This window comes from Peromyscus leucopus, chromosome X, assembly GCF_004664715.2.
Source record: "Peromyscus leucopus breed LL Stock chromosome X, UCI_PerLeu_2.1, whole genome shotgun sequence".
NCBI classification, from domain to species: domain Eukaryota; kingdom Metazoa; phylum Chordata; class Mammalia; order Rodentia; family Cricetidae; genus Peromyscus; species Peromyscus leucopus.
In genome coordinates this window covers 8,514,293-8,529,055 of record NC_051083.1, presented here as the reverse complement: position 1 = coordinate 8,529,055, position 14,763 = coordinate 8,514,293, and the positions used below count along the sequence as shown (strand labels likewise).

The 14,763-nt window shown below is 40.2% G+C and overlaps 1 protein-coding gene across 1 annotated transcript; it reads left to right on the top strand.

The window, feature by feature from the left end:
• Positions 1 to 13,053: 13,053 nt before the first annotated feature.
• Positions 13,054 to 14,407, top strand: LOC114697618 (transmembrane protein 18-like). The gene is given in 1 exon segment (XM_037199250.1): positions 13,054 to 14,407. A coding segment is annotated over 1 exon segment (477 nt). The 3' UTR covers positions 13,531 to 14,407.
• The last annotated feature ends 356 nt before the right edge of the window (positions 14,408 to 14,763 follow it).

The window sequence follows — 14,763 nt, the reverse complement described above, 5'->3', positions numbered from 1 at the left end:
ACTTCACCTCCAGAGCTGAGGATGTGTCTGAAGGAGCTTCTATAGAAACTTAATCCCAGAGAAGATGGCCACATATCAGTACAAATGCCAGGCATGCACATAGGCAAATATCCTAAAAGAAGAGTGGACAAGGAGCACAGAGGACAGGTTTGCTAAGTAAAGAGGGAAAACAGAAGCTATTAAATTCAGTATGATTGTGTAGTCAGGGGTTTTCCATCTGGTGGTGCAGATGAACCTAGAGGGCTGTCTGTGTTTTTGAAGGAAATGAGGTCCAGTGAGGGATAAGTGTGACAAAGTTGACAAAAATGCCAACTCTAGCTCCTAGGCTGACTGCAAACCAGGTTTCTACATTGGAGAAGCAGCCCATGTTATGAGTCCTGACATCGCAATGACTACACTAGTCAGATTTCCCAGAGAGACAGAACCAAGAAAACATCCATGATGGTAAATCTGTAATGTCAATTTGACTGGACTTAGAAACACCCAGGAGAAACACTTCTGGACATGTTTTTGAGAGCATTTTCAAAGAAGTTTAACTGGGGTGGAAAGACGCACCCAAATTTGTTTGGCATTACTCCATGGACTTCAATCACAGATGGAGTAACCAAAGAGAAAGCAAAGCCAGCAGTTATCTCTCTCTGCTTGCTGGCTGCTGATGCAAAGTGACTGGCCACCTCATACATCTGCCACTGTCTTAGTTAGGGTTTTATTGCTGTGAAGAGACACCATGACTATGGTAACTCTTATAAAGACAACATTTCACTGGAGCTGGCTTACAGTTCAGAGATTTAGTTCTTTATGGGAAGCATGGCAGCATGCACGCAGACACAGTGCTGGAAAGGTAGCTCAGGCAGGAGGAAGAGAGAGTGACACTTGCCTGGCTTGAACATCTGAAAGCTCAAAGCCCACCCCCAGTGACATACCTCCACCATCAAGGCCACACCTATTCCAACAAGGCCACATATCCTAATAGTGCCACTCCCTGTGGGCCAAAAGGACCATTTTCATTCAAACTACCACAGCCACCATGCCTTCCCTGTCATGATGGACTATACTCCTATATTATGGGCCAAAAATAAACCCTTCCTTAAATTGCTTTTGCCAAAAATTTGTCATTGTCACAGCAATGAGAAAAGTCACTACTACAATATCTGAGAGGAGATGTATTAGAGTAATGGGCCCATGTGACCAAATTACCGGACAGGTCCTGTGAGAAGCCATCTGCAAGCCAGAGATCTATAGAAACTGATAGCATGGCTTAGTCCATTTCTGGAAACCTCAGAACCAGGAAAACTGATAGGACAAGCCCTCTATGAGGTCAAAAGACTAATAACTCGCAAGGAACCACTAGTGCAAGTTTCAGAGTCAAAGACTGAAGAATCCAGAGTGTTGCTGTCCAGAGACAGGAAGACTGGTGTTAGAAACAGGAAACTGTCTCCCTGGTGCACAAAAGAACAAATGAACAAAGCAAAAGCGGCTAAATAGCTTAGCAAGGACTTTTTTTTTTTCAAAATGGGTGCTCCAAGACACAAACTGAGCTAGCAGGCACACTAGGAGAACAGGAAAGTCACTTGAGTTTTATTCTAACACAAATGATGACGGTGCCTTTTTCCTATGGCCAGGGCTGGGCCTCACCATCTCTCAAGACTGGCTAGTTTTAAAAGAATCAGTACAAAGGAAAGAAAGAATGGGGAAGGGGTCACTTAGTTTGCAGAATGCAGCAGGGGCTCTGGGTAAAGAAAGGTTTTACAAGGGAGGGAGTGTGAAATATTTGCATAAAGGTTTCAGAACATGGGGGGAGAATAAAATGATTTGCATGAAGTATTATAGGGGGTTGATATTTAATGTGAGAGAGACAAAAACAGAAAGGCCGAAACAGACAGACAAGGCTTCTTCTATCTTTTGATTTCACTTTTCCACATTGCCCACTGGTCCAACTCACACAGCAAGTTTCTCTGAAAATACCCTCATAGACACATCAAAAAACTGCATTTTACCAGCTAGCTAAACATCTTTAGCTACAGCCCAGGCTGATCTTGAGCTTGTTATCCTACTGTCTTGGCATCCCGAGCAGCTGGGATTAAAGGCCCATGCCTGTAGGCTAGGCACAATCTAGGCATCTCTCAATTAGTCAGGTTGACACCCAACATTTATCACACTGACCAAAAAGAAAATAATGTTTCTTGCCAAAGTCAAAGTGAAGAAATCATAGACTATACCTGGTAATGTTCTTATCCCATCGGCCCAAACGGACAGCTTCATTGCTTTGTCTTTGAACTATCAGGGAAAATGGCTACACTGTGGGAGTAGTTCTGACTACAAAGAGCTCTCCTTCTGGGAAACCTCAGAGAAAAGGCTTCAGAAGAGCAATAGTCTCAGTTTTAGAACTGAAGTTTGCCTTAGACATCTTATGGGGTCTGAGAGCCTGGACCTATATCAGTCTTTTATGAATATTGTCAATAGTATGAGACCTTTACTCTGGCATCCCGCTCAGTTCCATTTGGCATCAACCTCCCAGAACCCAGTCTTCCTCCTCTGAGTTTCTGTGACTGTTTCTCCATGGCTGCCTTGGGAGGCAGTTCAGCCCCCAGTAGTAGTTCTCATAAGAGTTTATCCTCATCCTCCCCTCCTGTGAGCCTCGTTGAAAAACATTTGGCAAACTCCATAGAGCTATCTTAGGCCATTTTCAGTTGTGACAAAATACCACAGATTAAGTGTCCTATTTTGCTTCTCTGTTGCTGTGATAAAACACTCGCCAAAGCAACTTGAGGAGAGAGCTTATTTGGCTTATACTTCTGTATCATAATCCATCACCGAGGGAAGCCAAGGCAGGAACTCAAGCCTGAACCGAGAGGCACGAACTGAAACAGAGACCTTGGGAGGACTGCTGCTTATCGGCTTGCTCCCCATGGCTCGCTCAGCCTGCTTTCTTATACCACTGAGGACCACCTGTCCAGGTCTGGCACCACTCATAGTGGGCTAGGCCCTCCCACGAAGATTATCAACTAAGAAAATGCCCCACAGGCACATCCATAAGCCATCTGATGAAGGCATTTTCCCAGCTGAGGTTCCCTCTTCCAAGATGACAAGAGCTTATGTCAAGTTAACAAAAACCTAACCAGCACACCAGGTAATTTGTAAAGATAAGATATTTGTTTAGCCATGGTTCTGGAGGCCAGAAAGTAACCAGAATTACAGACCTATGCCACTAGGACAGGCCTTTTTTAAGGACAATATTTCACTGTGTAGTCCAGGCTGGCCTATAACTCACTAAATAGCCCAGGCAGGTTTCAAATTTACAATGATCTTCCAACTTCCGCCTGAGTTCTGGATTACAAGCATCTGCCAAATGGCTTGACATTAGTTCAAAGTGCCTCATAGACTCCCTCTGGCCAAGAGGCTCTTTTGGCCACAAAAAGATTCATGAATTTGTCTCTCAGACTGTAAGTTCAACAAGAATAAAAATGTAGCCAGGTGGTAATGATGCGCACGCCTTTAGTCCCAGCACTCAGGAGGCAGAGCCAGGCGGATCTCTGTGAGTTTGAGGCCAGCCTGGGCTACCAAGTGAGGGAAAGGTGCAAAGCTACGCAGAGAAACCCTGTCTCAAAAAACCAAAAAAAAAAAAAAAAAAAAAAAAAGCTACAATGAGGAGACCTGGCCTTGTTTCTTTGAAAATATGTTAAGAATACCTGCTGCCTCCTCATTTGGGGACCAGTCTTCCATGAACAAGTCAATGAAGCTCTTTTATAGCAATGATTTTTATAGATTCTCCAAGTCAGACAATTGTGAAAGGAGTTTCAAAGGCACTTATTTAGGGTTGGGTTTTCACCAGCACTTGTAAGTGTACTGGAAAGAAGGGACTGCTCACAGCCTTTCATACTATAGGAAGACAATTCCGGTGCACTTATGTTGGAGCAGAATCAGATCATCCACATCCATTTTAGTGCCCAAAGGGCAAATCTGTATTATGGGACAAAGCCAATTTTTTAAGATAAGGTCATCCTATGTAGCTCAGGATGGCTTTGAACCTCTGATCTTCCCACCTCAGCCTCCTGAGTGCTGAGTTACAGAGGTAAACCATCTTGTCCTGTTTAATTGATTTTTTACAGTTACTTCTGTTTTTCTAGAGTTAACAGTGGGTCCCAGAAATCCAAAATCCCATTACTAGCAGAGGTTGTAACTGTTGCATGTCACAGATTGCTCCTGGAAATTCCCTTAAGTAACACTGTAATAACTAGCCTCCAGAAGAATCTATCCTAAAGATATGGGCTTTCAAGTTCTGGGACCGCACACAGTGGTCAGTTTAAGGAAATATATATGCATGCAGTTTTCAGGCTAGATCAAGGACAGATGAGATCAGAGAGAAATTCTAGAGTTTCCACATTACCAAGCTCCTCATTAAATGCTTCACAATGTTTCCAGGGCCTTACTCTCGCCTGCTGCTGGTTTCCCTATCCATGTGATTTATATCAAATGAATAGAGTATAGTGTAAATGCCAGGCAGTCTGTTATGAACTAATGAGGCACTCTCAAAGGTGACAGTGGACAGTCATGAGAGGGGCCACTATGGAGGCAAACATTCTTATAGTATGAGAATGGACCGTGACCAGAGAGATCATCATGCCAACCTATCTGTTTAGGTAGGCTTTAAACTGTTTCCTAAAGTTTCTGGAACAGATAGCTTTCTTGCAGCACAGTTTCTGTGTAGGCAATTGACAGCCTCATTTAGATGAACTCTTAAAGGAGAAGACAGTAATGTATCTGTGTCTTTTACCAGAAGCCTCCTGCTAGATAGTAATCCTATAATCTTCCTGGAAGCTGAAAATTTCATGCCTCTATCCAGGGCTAGAGATATGACTCACATCCCATTCTTTTGACCAAAAAAAAAAAAAACATGCTATAGAGCAGATTAAAAAGAATCAATGTGAAAGGAAACTTGAAAAAGTAAATCTATAGAAATAGTTATATGGGTCTCAAAGAAGTCCTATTGGTTCCTTCCCTTCATAAGATATTTTGAATCTTGGGGTTGAGGAGACAGCTCAGTAGGTAAAGGGCTTGCTGCTTAGACAGGAGGACCTGAGTTCTGGTCTTGTTCTCACATAAAAGCTGGATGCAGTAGTGCATTTCTGTAACCCCAGTGCTGAGGGAAGGGAGACAAGTAGATCCCAGAGCTTCTTGGCTAGCCAACCAGTCCAAACGGCAAGCTCCAGGTCCATGAGAGACTCTGACTCAGAAAATAAATACATAAATACAGTGAAAAGTGGTAGAGAAAGACAGCCAGTATCGACTTCTGGCCTCCATGTGCATGTTCAAGACCATGTGCACCCGAGACATACACACACACACACATACACACACAAACACAGAAACTTTAAAAACAATTTTTCATCTTAATTAGGGAAAATTATGGTGCTTTCTTGCTCTTTTCACATGGTATCTTCAAATTCTTAGAAATTTGAAAGGGGCAATTGTGATACTTAGGAGGGGCAGTTGTGATACTCCCTCATTTCTTAAAAGTAGAGTGTTACCAGAAGTAGGACCTGAAGCTCATTATGAGGGAGGGAATCCATCCTTGATGACCTGCAAGCCTACGAATTCCTATTTAACTACCTGATATGAGATTTTAAACTTGTGATTCTGCAATTTCTACTACAACGTATATTTGAATTGTCTGTGCTTGCTAATTAGAATATGTTAAGTATAAACAGTATCTGGGTGAATTTTATAGTTATATAATTTATGCAAAATCCAGAATGTGGTAGACACTATTGAATAAATGACTCATTTTCTTCCACAAATGAATTGTAAGGATTTAAAAAGAAAGGAGAATTGATAAACTTAAATAACTTTTAGGTATAAAATAACCAAGTAAATATGCAAAGCTGTGTTAAGATACTGTCTGTAGATGTTAGATCACATACATAGGGCACCTGTTCCCACCCTCACTGTCTGCAAGAACAGGATGTTCCAGATACCAAAATCATGAATGGAGAAAGGCTACAGATAGGACAAGTGACCACTGCCACATTGCATACTAACTAGGTCATTAATTCTTCCAGATGCCCTTCATCCAGTAATTTTCTTAGGACTTTTCAAAGCCCAACCTCAGCTAGAACTACAAGAAAACACTGTATCCTTGGACACATTTCTTCCTGACATGACACCTCCACTCCCTGCTCCCACACAGGACTTTCAAAGAACAGGCTTTGTTTGCTCTAAGGAAGTGATTCTCAACCTGTGGGTCTTGGCCCCTTTGGCAAACCTCTATCTCCAAAAATATTTACATTACAATTTGTAACAGTAGCAAAATTACAGCTATGAAGTAGCAATGAGAATAATTTGGGGGTCAACACAACGTGAGGAACTATAGTAAAGGGTCATAGCATTAGGGAAGTTGGGAACCACTGCACTAATGCTTCCCAAGTTAGTAATACTCCTTCCATTATTGCCAAATATTGATGCTGAGAGGGTACCCTTATCTCTGAGGACACTAAAGCTTCATATTTGATACCTTCCAAATTCAAGATTTTGTTGAACATCCATGTATGCCTTGTAGTTTGCATCTTCACCTATAGTACACATAGCTGGAATATGTCAGGCTTCCATGAATTTTGTACCTTTCTAGCAAACTGTCAAAACCAAGAGGGGCTTGGAGAACACCTTCAAACTTGTGGTTGGTGTCATAAATCTTCATCAGATTTGGCAAACTGGATGATTGTGCTCTTAACATTTAGCTAATTCCACATAGAAAAGAGGAAAGGAGAGAAAAGGAAAAGTTGAAGAAAAATGGAAGGAAATACATTTTTGAAGGCAGATACAGAAATACTTACAGATAAATTGGTGCCTTAGGTTTGTAGCAAATTAACCTAGGGAGACAGGAAAAGTGAGTTGGTACTTAAAATGTCTACTTGGGATCACAGAAAACTAAAGGTTCAGGAAACTATTGTGCTTACTCCTATATATATTTTAAATTTTCTGAAATGAAATAACATGTAGAAAACAATATGACCGGGTGGTGGTGGCGCATGCCTTTAATCCCAGCACTCAGAAGGCAGAAGCAGGCAGATCTCTGTGAGTTCGAGGCCAGCCTGGTCTACAGAGCTAGTTCCAGGAAAGGCACAAAGCTACACAGAGAAACCCTGTCTCAAAAAACCAAATATATGCAACATGAAGCTTAAAAGTTCTTATTAATAAAATCAAACCCAAGGCCAGTTATTGGGGTCAATGCTGGTAGATCAGAGAGACAGAACAAGCCACAGCTAACTCACCTCGCCGGATCCTCAGCTGGTCTTGTCTCCTCAGACTGGAGGCCTCTGAGTGTTCATCCAGAATGGGTCTCAGCTGAATTGCTGCTCAAAAGCCTGAATGCTTAACCAGACAAATGCTTCTAGTTTCTGTCCTCATGCCTTATATACCTTTCTGCTTTCTACCACCACTCCCTGGGATTAAAGGCTTGCTTTCTGGGATTAAAGGCATGATGAGTCACCATGCCTGTCTGTATCCTTGAACACATGGATTTCTGCCTCTGGAATGCTAGGATTAAAGGCATGTGCTACCACTGCCTATCCTTTATGTTTAATATTGTGGCTGCTCTGTCTCTGACCCAAGATAAGTTTATTAGAATGCACAATATTTAGGGATATATATATATATATATATATATATGTTTTTCCATTTCTAAGATGGTCCCTAGATCCACAGTATACACACACCTTCCCCCAGTTATTAAATCAAACTATAGTCTATACAATGTTGTGTAAGAGTTTTGTAGGTAGGATTAAATTCTCAAATCAGTTGATCTTTACTCTACCACAACTATGGTAGCTTGAAGAAGACTTCCAGCTTCTAAGTGAGCAGGTAGAGAGGTGCCAACTTGATGCCAACCCTGTGAGCTTCTTGATGGAGGAATTCTATACCTTGTACCAGATTGCTGAGACTGACAGCAATTGAGTTGGTAATGGTGATCTGTCTTCAGCTGCTAAATTTGTGAAAATCTGTTGTTTTTAGAGACCAATGTATATAATAAATAAAAAATAATAAATTCCAGTTGTGAAAATAAAGCTTCTCCAATTTTTAAATTAAATTTGGAAAACTATAATCATGACTGTAGATCCAGGAAGGATTTCCCAAAATACAAAAGGCATACTTTAAAGGAGAAGATCAACAAACACAACTTTACTAACATTACATACTTCTGAACCATAGAATGAACCGAAAGAAAAAGGAAGGAAAGAAGGAAGGCAAGAGGAAGGAGGGAAGGAGGGAAGGAAAGAAGGAAGGAAGGAAGGAAGGAAGGAAGGAAGGAAGGAAGGAAAGAAGGAAGGAAAGAAGGAAGGAAAGAAGGAAGGAAATCTGTAGACTGGGAGATGCCACTTGCAACTCAAAAAACGTACAAAGAGTATTTGAGAAGAAGAAGCACTTTTCCCCTCCCCCTCCACACACACACACACACACACACACACACACACACACACACACACACACACACAAAGCTCCTACAAAGCAACAGGGAAAAAAACAAATTGACAAAACAGAATACAAATTTGTAATTCAAAGAAGATGAAGATGTCCAATGTGAGTATCCATTACAGGAAACAAAACTAATGAAATGTTAACTGTACACCATCAAAAGGCAAAAACTAAGAATTTAGACACTATGAAGTTGGGTAGAGGAGCAGAACTGTTCTTGTCCTGCTGATGAGAGTGGAAATTGGTCCAAGCACTTTGGAAAACAATATGTAATATCAAATAAAATTAAAATTGTGCATAGTCCCTCCTCTAGCGATTCCACAAATAGAAATATTTTCTAGGGAAAAAAAGCATTGTACACATCAGCTCAGGAAAACATACATGTTTCATATGAAGAATGATCCTTTATGGCTGAGCTTTTGGTTTTGAATGAGTATGTTAAGTACAAAGCAAGCAGGATTAAAAGAATAAAATAGTAAGCAACAGAAAGACAGAAAAGTGTCAGACCAGCCACTCACACCATCCAGTAGGAACCAACTGAAGTCCTGGAAACCAAAATACCCTTTCATCTATAAAGAGGATCCCAGACAGAAGGTTTTCTCCTGGTCGATACTCCTGATTAGCCATTTCCACAATAGACATCTTTACATCATGGGTTAAACAATAGCTTTTCCTTTGGAAGGTGCCTGGGCATGATTTTTCCTCCACGCTCTGATAACTTACTCTCCTTCTGTGCTCAAGGACATAGTATCTTCACTTTTGAGCTCTTTCATTGTTCTCCTTTCCATTTCTCACAGGGCCAGTCTGTCCTTGGACAATGGGTTTTAGAAATCTCTAAGATAAACATGCTTCGATCTAAAGCAAGGGCTAACCCTGCCTTAAGTGCCAGTTTCTCTGTGAACTAAACATCACATAACAATTTACTAACACAATGTATGCCATACTACACGTTATCATCCCCAAAGTATTTATTACACTGAAAATGGCAAACAACCTGAGTGTCCATTAACAAAGGAAGGAAAGTACTGAAGTGTAGTTGGGTTTTTTTGTTTGTTTTTTACTATTTGGGAGCCCACCACCCAGCTCCCAAATACATACATGGAGACTTATTCTTACTTATGAATGCTTAGCCTTAGTTTGGCTTGTTTGTAGCCAGCTTTTCTAACTTAAATGATCCCATTTCTCTTTAACTATGTTTTGCCTCTGGGCTTTTTACCTTTATTTGTTCTATATATCTTTCTTTTCCTCTTACTCCATGGCTGGCTATGGCTGAAGTTTCCTCTGGTACTGCCCAGCCCCACGGATCCCACAGCCACTTATAAAATAATCACTCAGAAGCTTATATTAATTTAAATTGTTCGGCCATTAGCTCAGGCCTACCACTGACTAGCTCTTACATTTAAACTCAGCCCATTTCTGTTAATCTACATGTTGCCACATGTTCTGTGGCTTTACCTGTATGCCATTACGTGCTGCTCCCTGGACGGCGGACTGACATCTACTTACTCAGCCTTCCTCTACCCAGAATTCTCCTCTCTGCTTATCCTGCCTGTACTTCCTGCCTGACTACTGGCCAATCAGCATTTTATTTATCAACCAACCAGGGCAACACATTCACAGCATACAGAACATCCCACAGCAGCTGGCTGTGTGGCTTTGTGGCTGGCTCCTGGTGTCCTCCTCTCCTCCTTTTCTTGCTCCACACTCTCTTTCCTAGATTTTTCCTCCTATTTCTTCTCTCTGGCCTACAGTCTCCCCTGTTTCTTGCTCCTACCTAGCTATTGGCTGTTCAACTCTTTATTAGACTGAGCTGGTGCAGGCAAAGTAACACAGCTTTACAGAGTTAAACAAATGCAACATAAAAGAATGTAATGCATCTTTTCATCATTAAACAAATATCCCACAGCATAAATGAGTGTCACACATCTTAAACTAATATTTCACAACATCAAAGTTTTCTTTTGTATCTGTTCTCAATATGTTCTTTGAATCTTGATAGACAACCCATCCACAAATCTGTGAGTGAAACACTCCACCTGGAAATGAATGGCTAATTTCTCTAGCTCTAAGGATTACCTGTGATTCTCTCAATCTTTGTCATCTACAGGATAAGAAAAAGATGTTGGTACTGACTGCAATCTTCAAAGAAGGCTGCTGAGCCCACAAGGATTAAAAGTGTCCAATATACCTGGACATGGGCTTCTACCAAGGATGAAATAAATGACTTGCTAAAGCAAGCTGGAAATTGATGAGCTAAAAGAGAATGCAGATAATCCAAGTGATGGGAATGGCTGCTTTGAAGCTACTGAGAAGGGAATCCTCTTTTTAAATTTTTCATTAATTCATTTTATTTTATGTGTATAAGTGTTTTTTTTTTTTTCTGTATGTTTCTGCACCACATGCATGCTTGATGTCTGAGGTGGCCAGAAGAGTGCATAAGATCCCTTGGAACAAGACTTACTGATGATTGTGTACCATATGTAAACACTGGGAATTGAACCTAGGGTCCTCTGCAAGAGAAACAAGTGTTAACCACTGAGCTATCTCTTCAACTTTGAGAACCTCTTTAAATTGTTTTTTGCTTTGTGTTTGAGTGAGTGTGTGTGTGTGTGTGTGTGTGTGTGTGTGTGTGTGTGTGTGTGTGTGCATATGTACAGAGGTTCTCCTATACAGGTCAGAGGACAACTTATGGGAGTCTGTTCTCTCCTTCCACCATATGTGTCCCAGGAAGGCTACTTCAGGTCTTCAGGGTTGGAGGACTTCAGGCTTGAAAGCTAGCAATTTTACCCACTGATACATCTCTCTAGGCTTGAAATCCTCTTTTGGAAGTAACCTCCAGGTGCATATGAGAATTAATTTCACCTAATGAAACTGAGACAAGCAAAACTTACTGTCTTAAAATCAACATATTGATACCTCCAAACATTAGGAGTCATTTTTTGTGGCTTAAAATACACCTAACTTTGAAAATTACCTCCAAATTCTGTCATCTTCATTTTTGTCTTATACACATTTCTGTCTCAAATGGAAACACTCTGAATAAGATACGAGGCTAGCATTAAAAATATGAGATGCCTTTAAGAAGTCTCTTAATGTATAGATTCAGCAAAATTTTTAAAAATGAAGAGTGGATTATTTTGTTCTTTATCTGTTTTAAACATTACTTCTGAAGTTTTTTTAAAAATATTATTCCAGATTCCATGCATATTTTATTTGTTGTGATGGTTAATCTTGATTGTCAACTTGACTGGATTTAGAATCACCTAGGATACAATCTCCTGAATGTTTTTCCAGGGTGTTTCCAGAAAGATTTAAATCAAGAAAGAAAACAAAGCCTGAACGTGGGTGGCACCATTCCATGGGCTGAGGTTCTAGACTGATTGAGAAGGAGAAATGAGCCAATGGCCAGCATTAATCTCTCTCTGCTTCCTGACGATAGACACAGGTGTCCAGATATCTCATGCTCCTGCCTCCATGACTCCTCCCAGAATGAACCACACCCTCAAGCACTGGTCCAGCATCAACCATTTTGTCAAGTTCTTTTCTCAGGTGTTTTGCAGCAGATATTTATCAGTGAGAACACATTGGAAGTGAGTATACATTGTATTCTTTATAATTGTTTCTTGAATAATATCTAACATCTTCCATTATAAGAATTGACTACAACTAGGTAAGATACATTCTTCCATATTTGTTGATAAATATTTGCAATGGAGTGGCATTTAAAATTCTAATAATATATTTTCCTAAAATATTCCAATTGCCAGGTTATGTATGAGATACTACAAGTGTATGTGAGTCAGAGTTTAATTAATGATTTTATGAATAATTATCATTTTATTGCCTGGATTTATCATCAATTTAAATTTAATGAAAATTCTTTGTGCCAGAAGTTTTATATGAATATGGAAGTGGATATTTTTCTTCTTATTTGCTCAATTTGATTATTTGAGATGGGTTTCTGTGGTAGTTTGAGTGAAAATGACCCCCATGAAAAAATTTTCTCATACCATATATTCTGATGATGTTTTCCCCTTCTCCCAGATCCTCCTCATCTCTCCACCCATCCTGCTACATGCCCTTTCTTTCTTTTTCTTTTTAGAATTTAAAAAAAAATACAAGAAACACACACACACAAACCATAAAAACACAAAATTGGAAACCATAACATACAAGCAAAACACCAGTAAGACAAAACAAAACAAAATGCCTAGACAAAGCAATATAAGACAAAAAAAATTACAAAAATACCACTGAGTTCACTTTGTTTTGGCCATCTACTTACAGGCAAACCACTTAAAGTTTGGTTAACATAACCAGTGAGACTCCATTGGAGAAAACAAATCTTTCCTTTATAAGCAGATGTCAATTGCAGATAGCTTTTTGGTTAGGGATGGGAACTTGTGTCCACTTTCCCCTCTCGACACTGGGATCCTGTATGGCTTCAATCTGTACAGGCCTTGTGCATGCTTCAGTCTCTGGGTTCATATATGCATCAGTCCTGTCGTGTCTGGAAGATATTGTTTCCTTAGAGTCATTCATCGAAAGCCGCAGACTTCTCCAGGTTGTTGGTATCCCCAGTTGATGCCCTCACCATTCTTGGTCAGAGCCTTCTAGGAGACAGACTAGACAGAGCCATGACTCCTAGGGCTTGTCATCTTCTACCTACTGTGCCTACTTCTCACATGCTTCTCATCCCAGAGTTACAAACTACAGACTGGACACTTTCCGTGCCAAGTAGTGTTAGTCTATTGTGCTGAATATATCATTGAAGTGGCTGCAATGAATTGGAGATTGTTTGCAAAATATCAGTATTTTGATTTCCCGGGGATGTTCATTTCTATCATGTTCTCAGCATCACTGCTGTTCAATGCCATGGTCATGGTGATTATGTGGGTACAGAAGACTTTGAATGTGATGTCTGACCTAAAGAACTTGCAAGAAAAAAGAAAGAAGAAAAGAAAAAGAATCCCTCACTGTTGCTATGGACATTGTTTTTCCACTGACTTGGTTGTTTCCAGTTGTAAGCTGCACATGGCCCAGATGTCCTCTGTCAGCTGACTCATGGTTTGGAAAATTATTTTATATTTTACACCCGCAAAGATTGAGGCCTCACTAAAGCTGTATCTTAAAAGAACTAACGATGTCACCTGGACCCACATTTGCATGGTGGGAGCTCTCTGGTTCAGTCACAGGAAGAGTTCCACACAGCTTTTCACAATTTGCTGGTAGACCTTATTATATAACTAAAGGTCACTCAATTTTGAGTGTGGAAACTGAGAAACAAACAGTGCCATCCTGCTGTGGCACCACTACCTGCTCACTCTTCTGTTTCTAGCCTGTAGCGGTCGCTCTCAGGATGATTTTGTTCCCCAGAGACTTTGGTGACATTTGTAACCACAGATGGGCATGGCACTTGTATCTGTTGGGTAGAGATTAGGATGCTGAAATCCTACAGGGCACAGGAGAGTCCCATCATGGAGTATTCTGTATAGAATGTCAGCAGTACCCAGGCTGAGGGAACTGTGGGACAGGTCTGGAAAAGAATGCAGTATATCAGTTCCCATGTAGCTAAGTCCTCTAAAGAATCAAGTTGGGGCTATGCCACTGAAAATGTTTTGTTTGAAAATACTAGGCTAGCATGGAAGCTGTAAAGTCAAGACTCCATGGAAAATAGTATGTCAAATGAACCATTTGGTTTTGTTTTTTTCTGGGTACAAAATTATAAATACTTGCACACTCAGCAAATGACTTAGTTGTTTCTGCACAGACTGTGACAAGTGCAGACCAATACTTCCTGAGTGTCACATCTTGTGCAGTTGGGGGTTGGAGAGCACAGAAAAGGGCATATTGCTTCTGTTTTCTCAGATATCCCTAGTTTCTATGGAATCTAGAGCAATAAATCTCCAGAAATTACAAATTACTGGAGACTCAGACTTAGGAACAGTATTTAGTACTGGGAATTCTATAGATTCTTAGCTTTAGTTTAAAGAAATAATTTTTGAATTATTTTCTTTATTTAGTAGAATTTTTTTTCTTCCTAAGTGAAGCATTATTCAAAGTTCACAAATAAAATCTAGATAAAAGTATTCAAAAGGTTAAAAGTAGACCATTTGATAGATTACAGTTATGTTCTGAAACCAAATATGCAGCTTTAAATATTTGTGCACTTTGGGCTCTTAGTAGAAAGCCCACTGACTGAATTGTTAGAAAGCCTACTGATTGAATTGTGACAACTTGATAAACCCAAGGTGTGAGTTTGTGGTTCCTTCATGAAGCCACTGCAGCACTTAA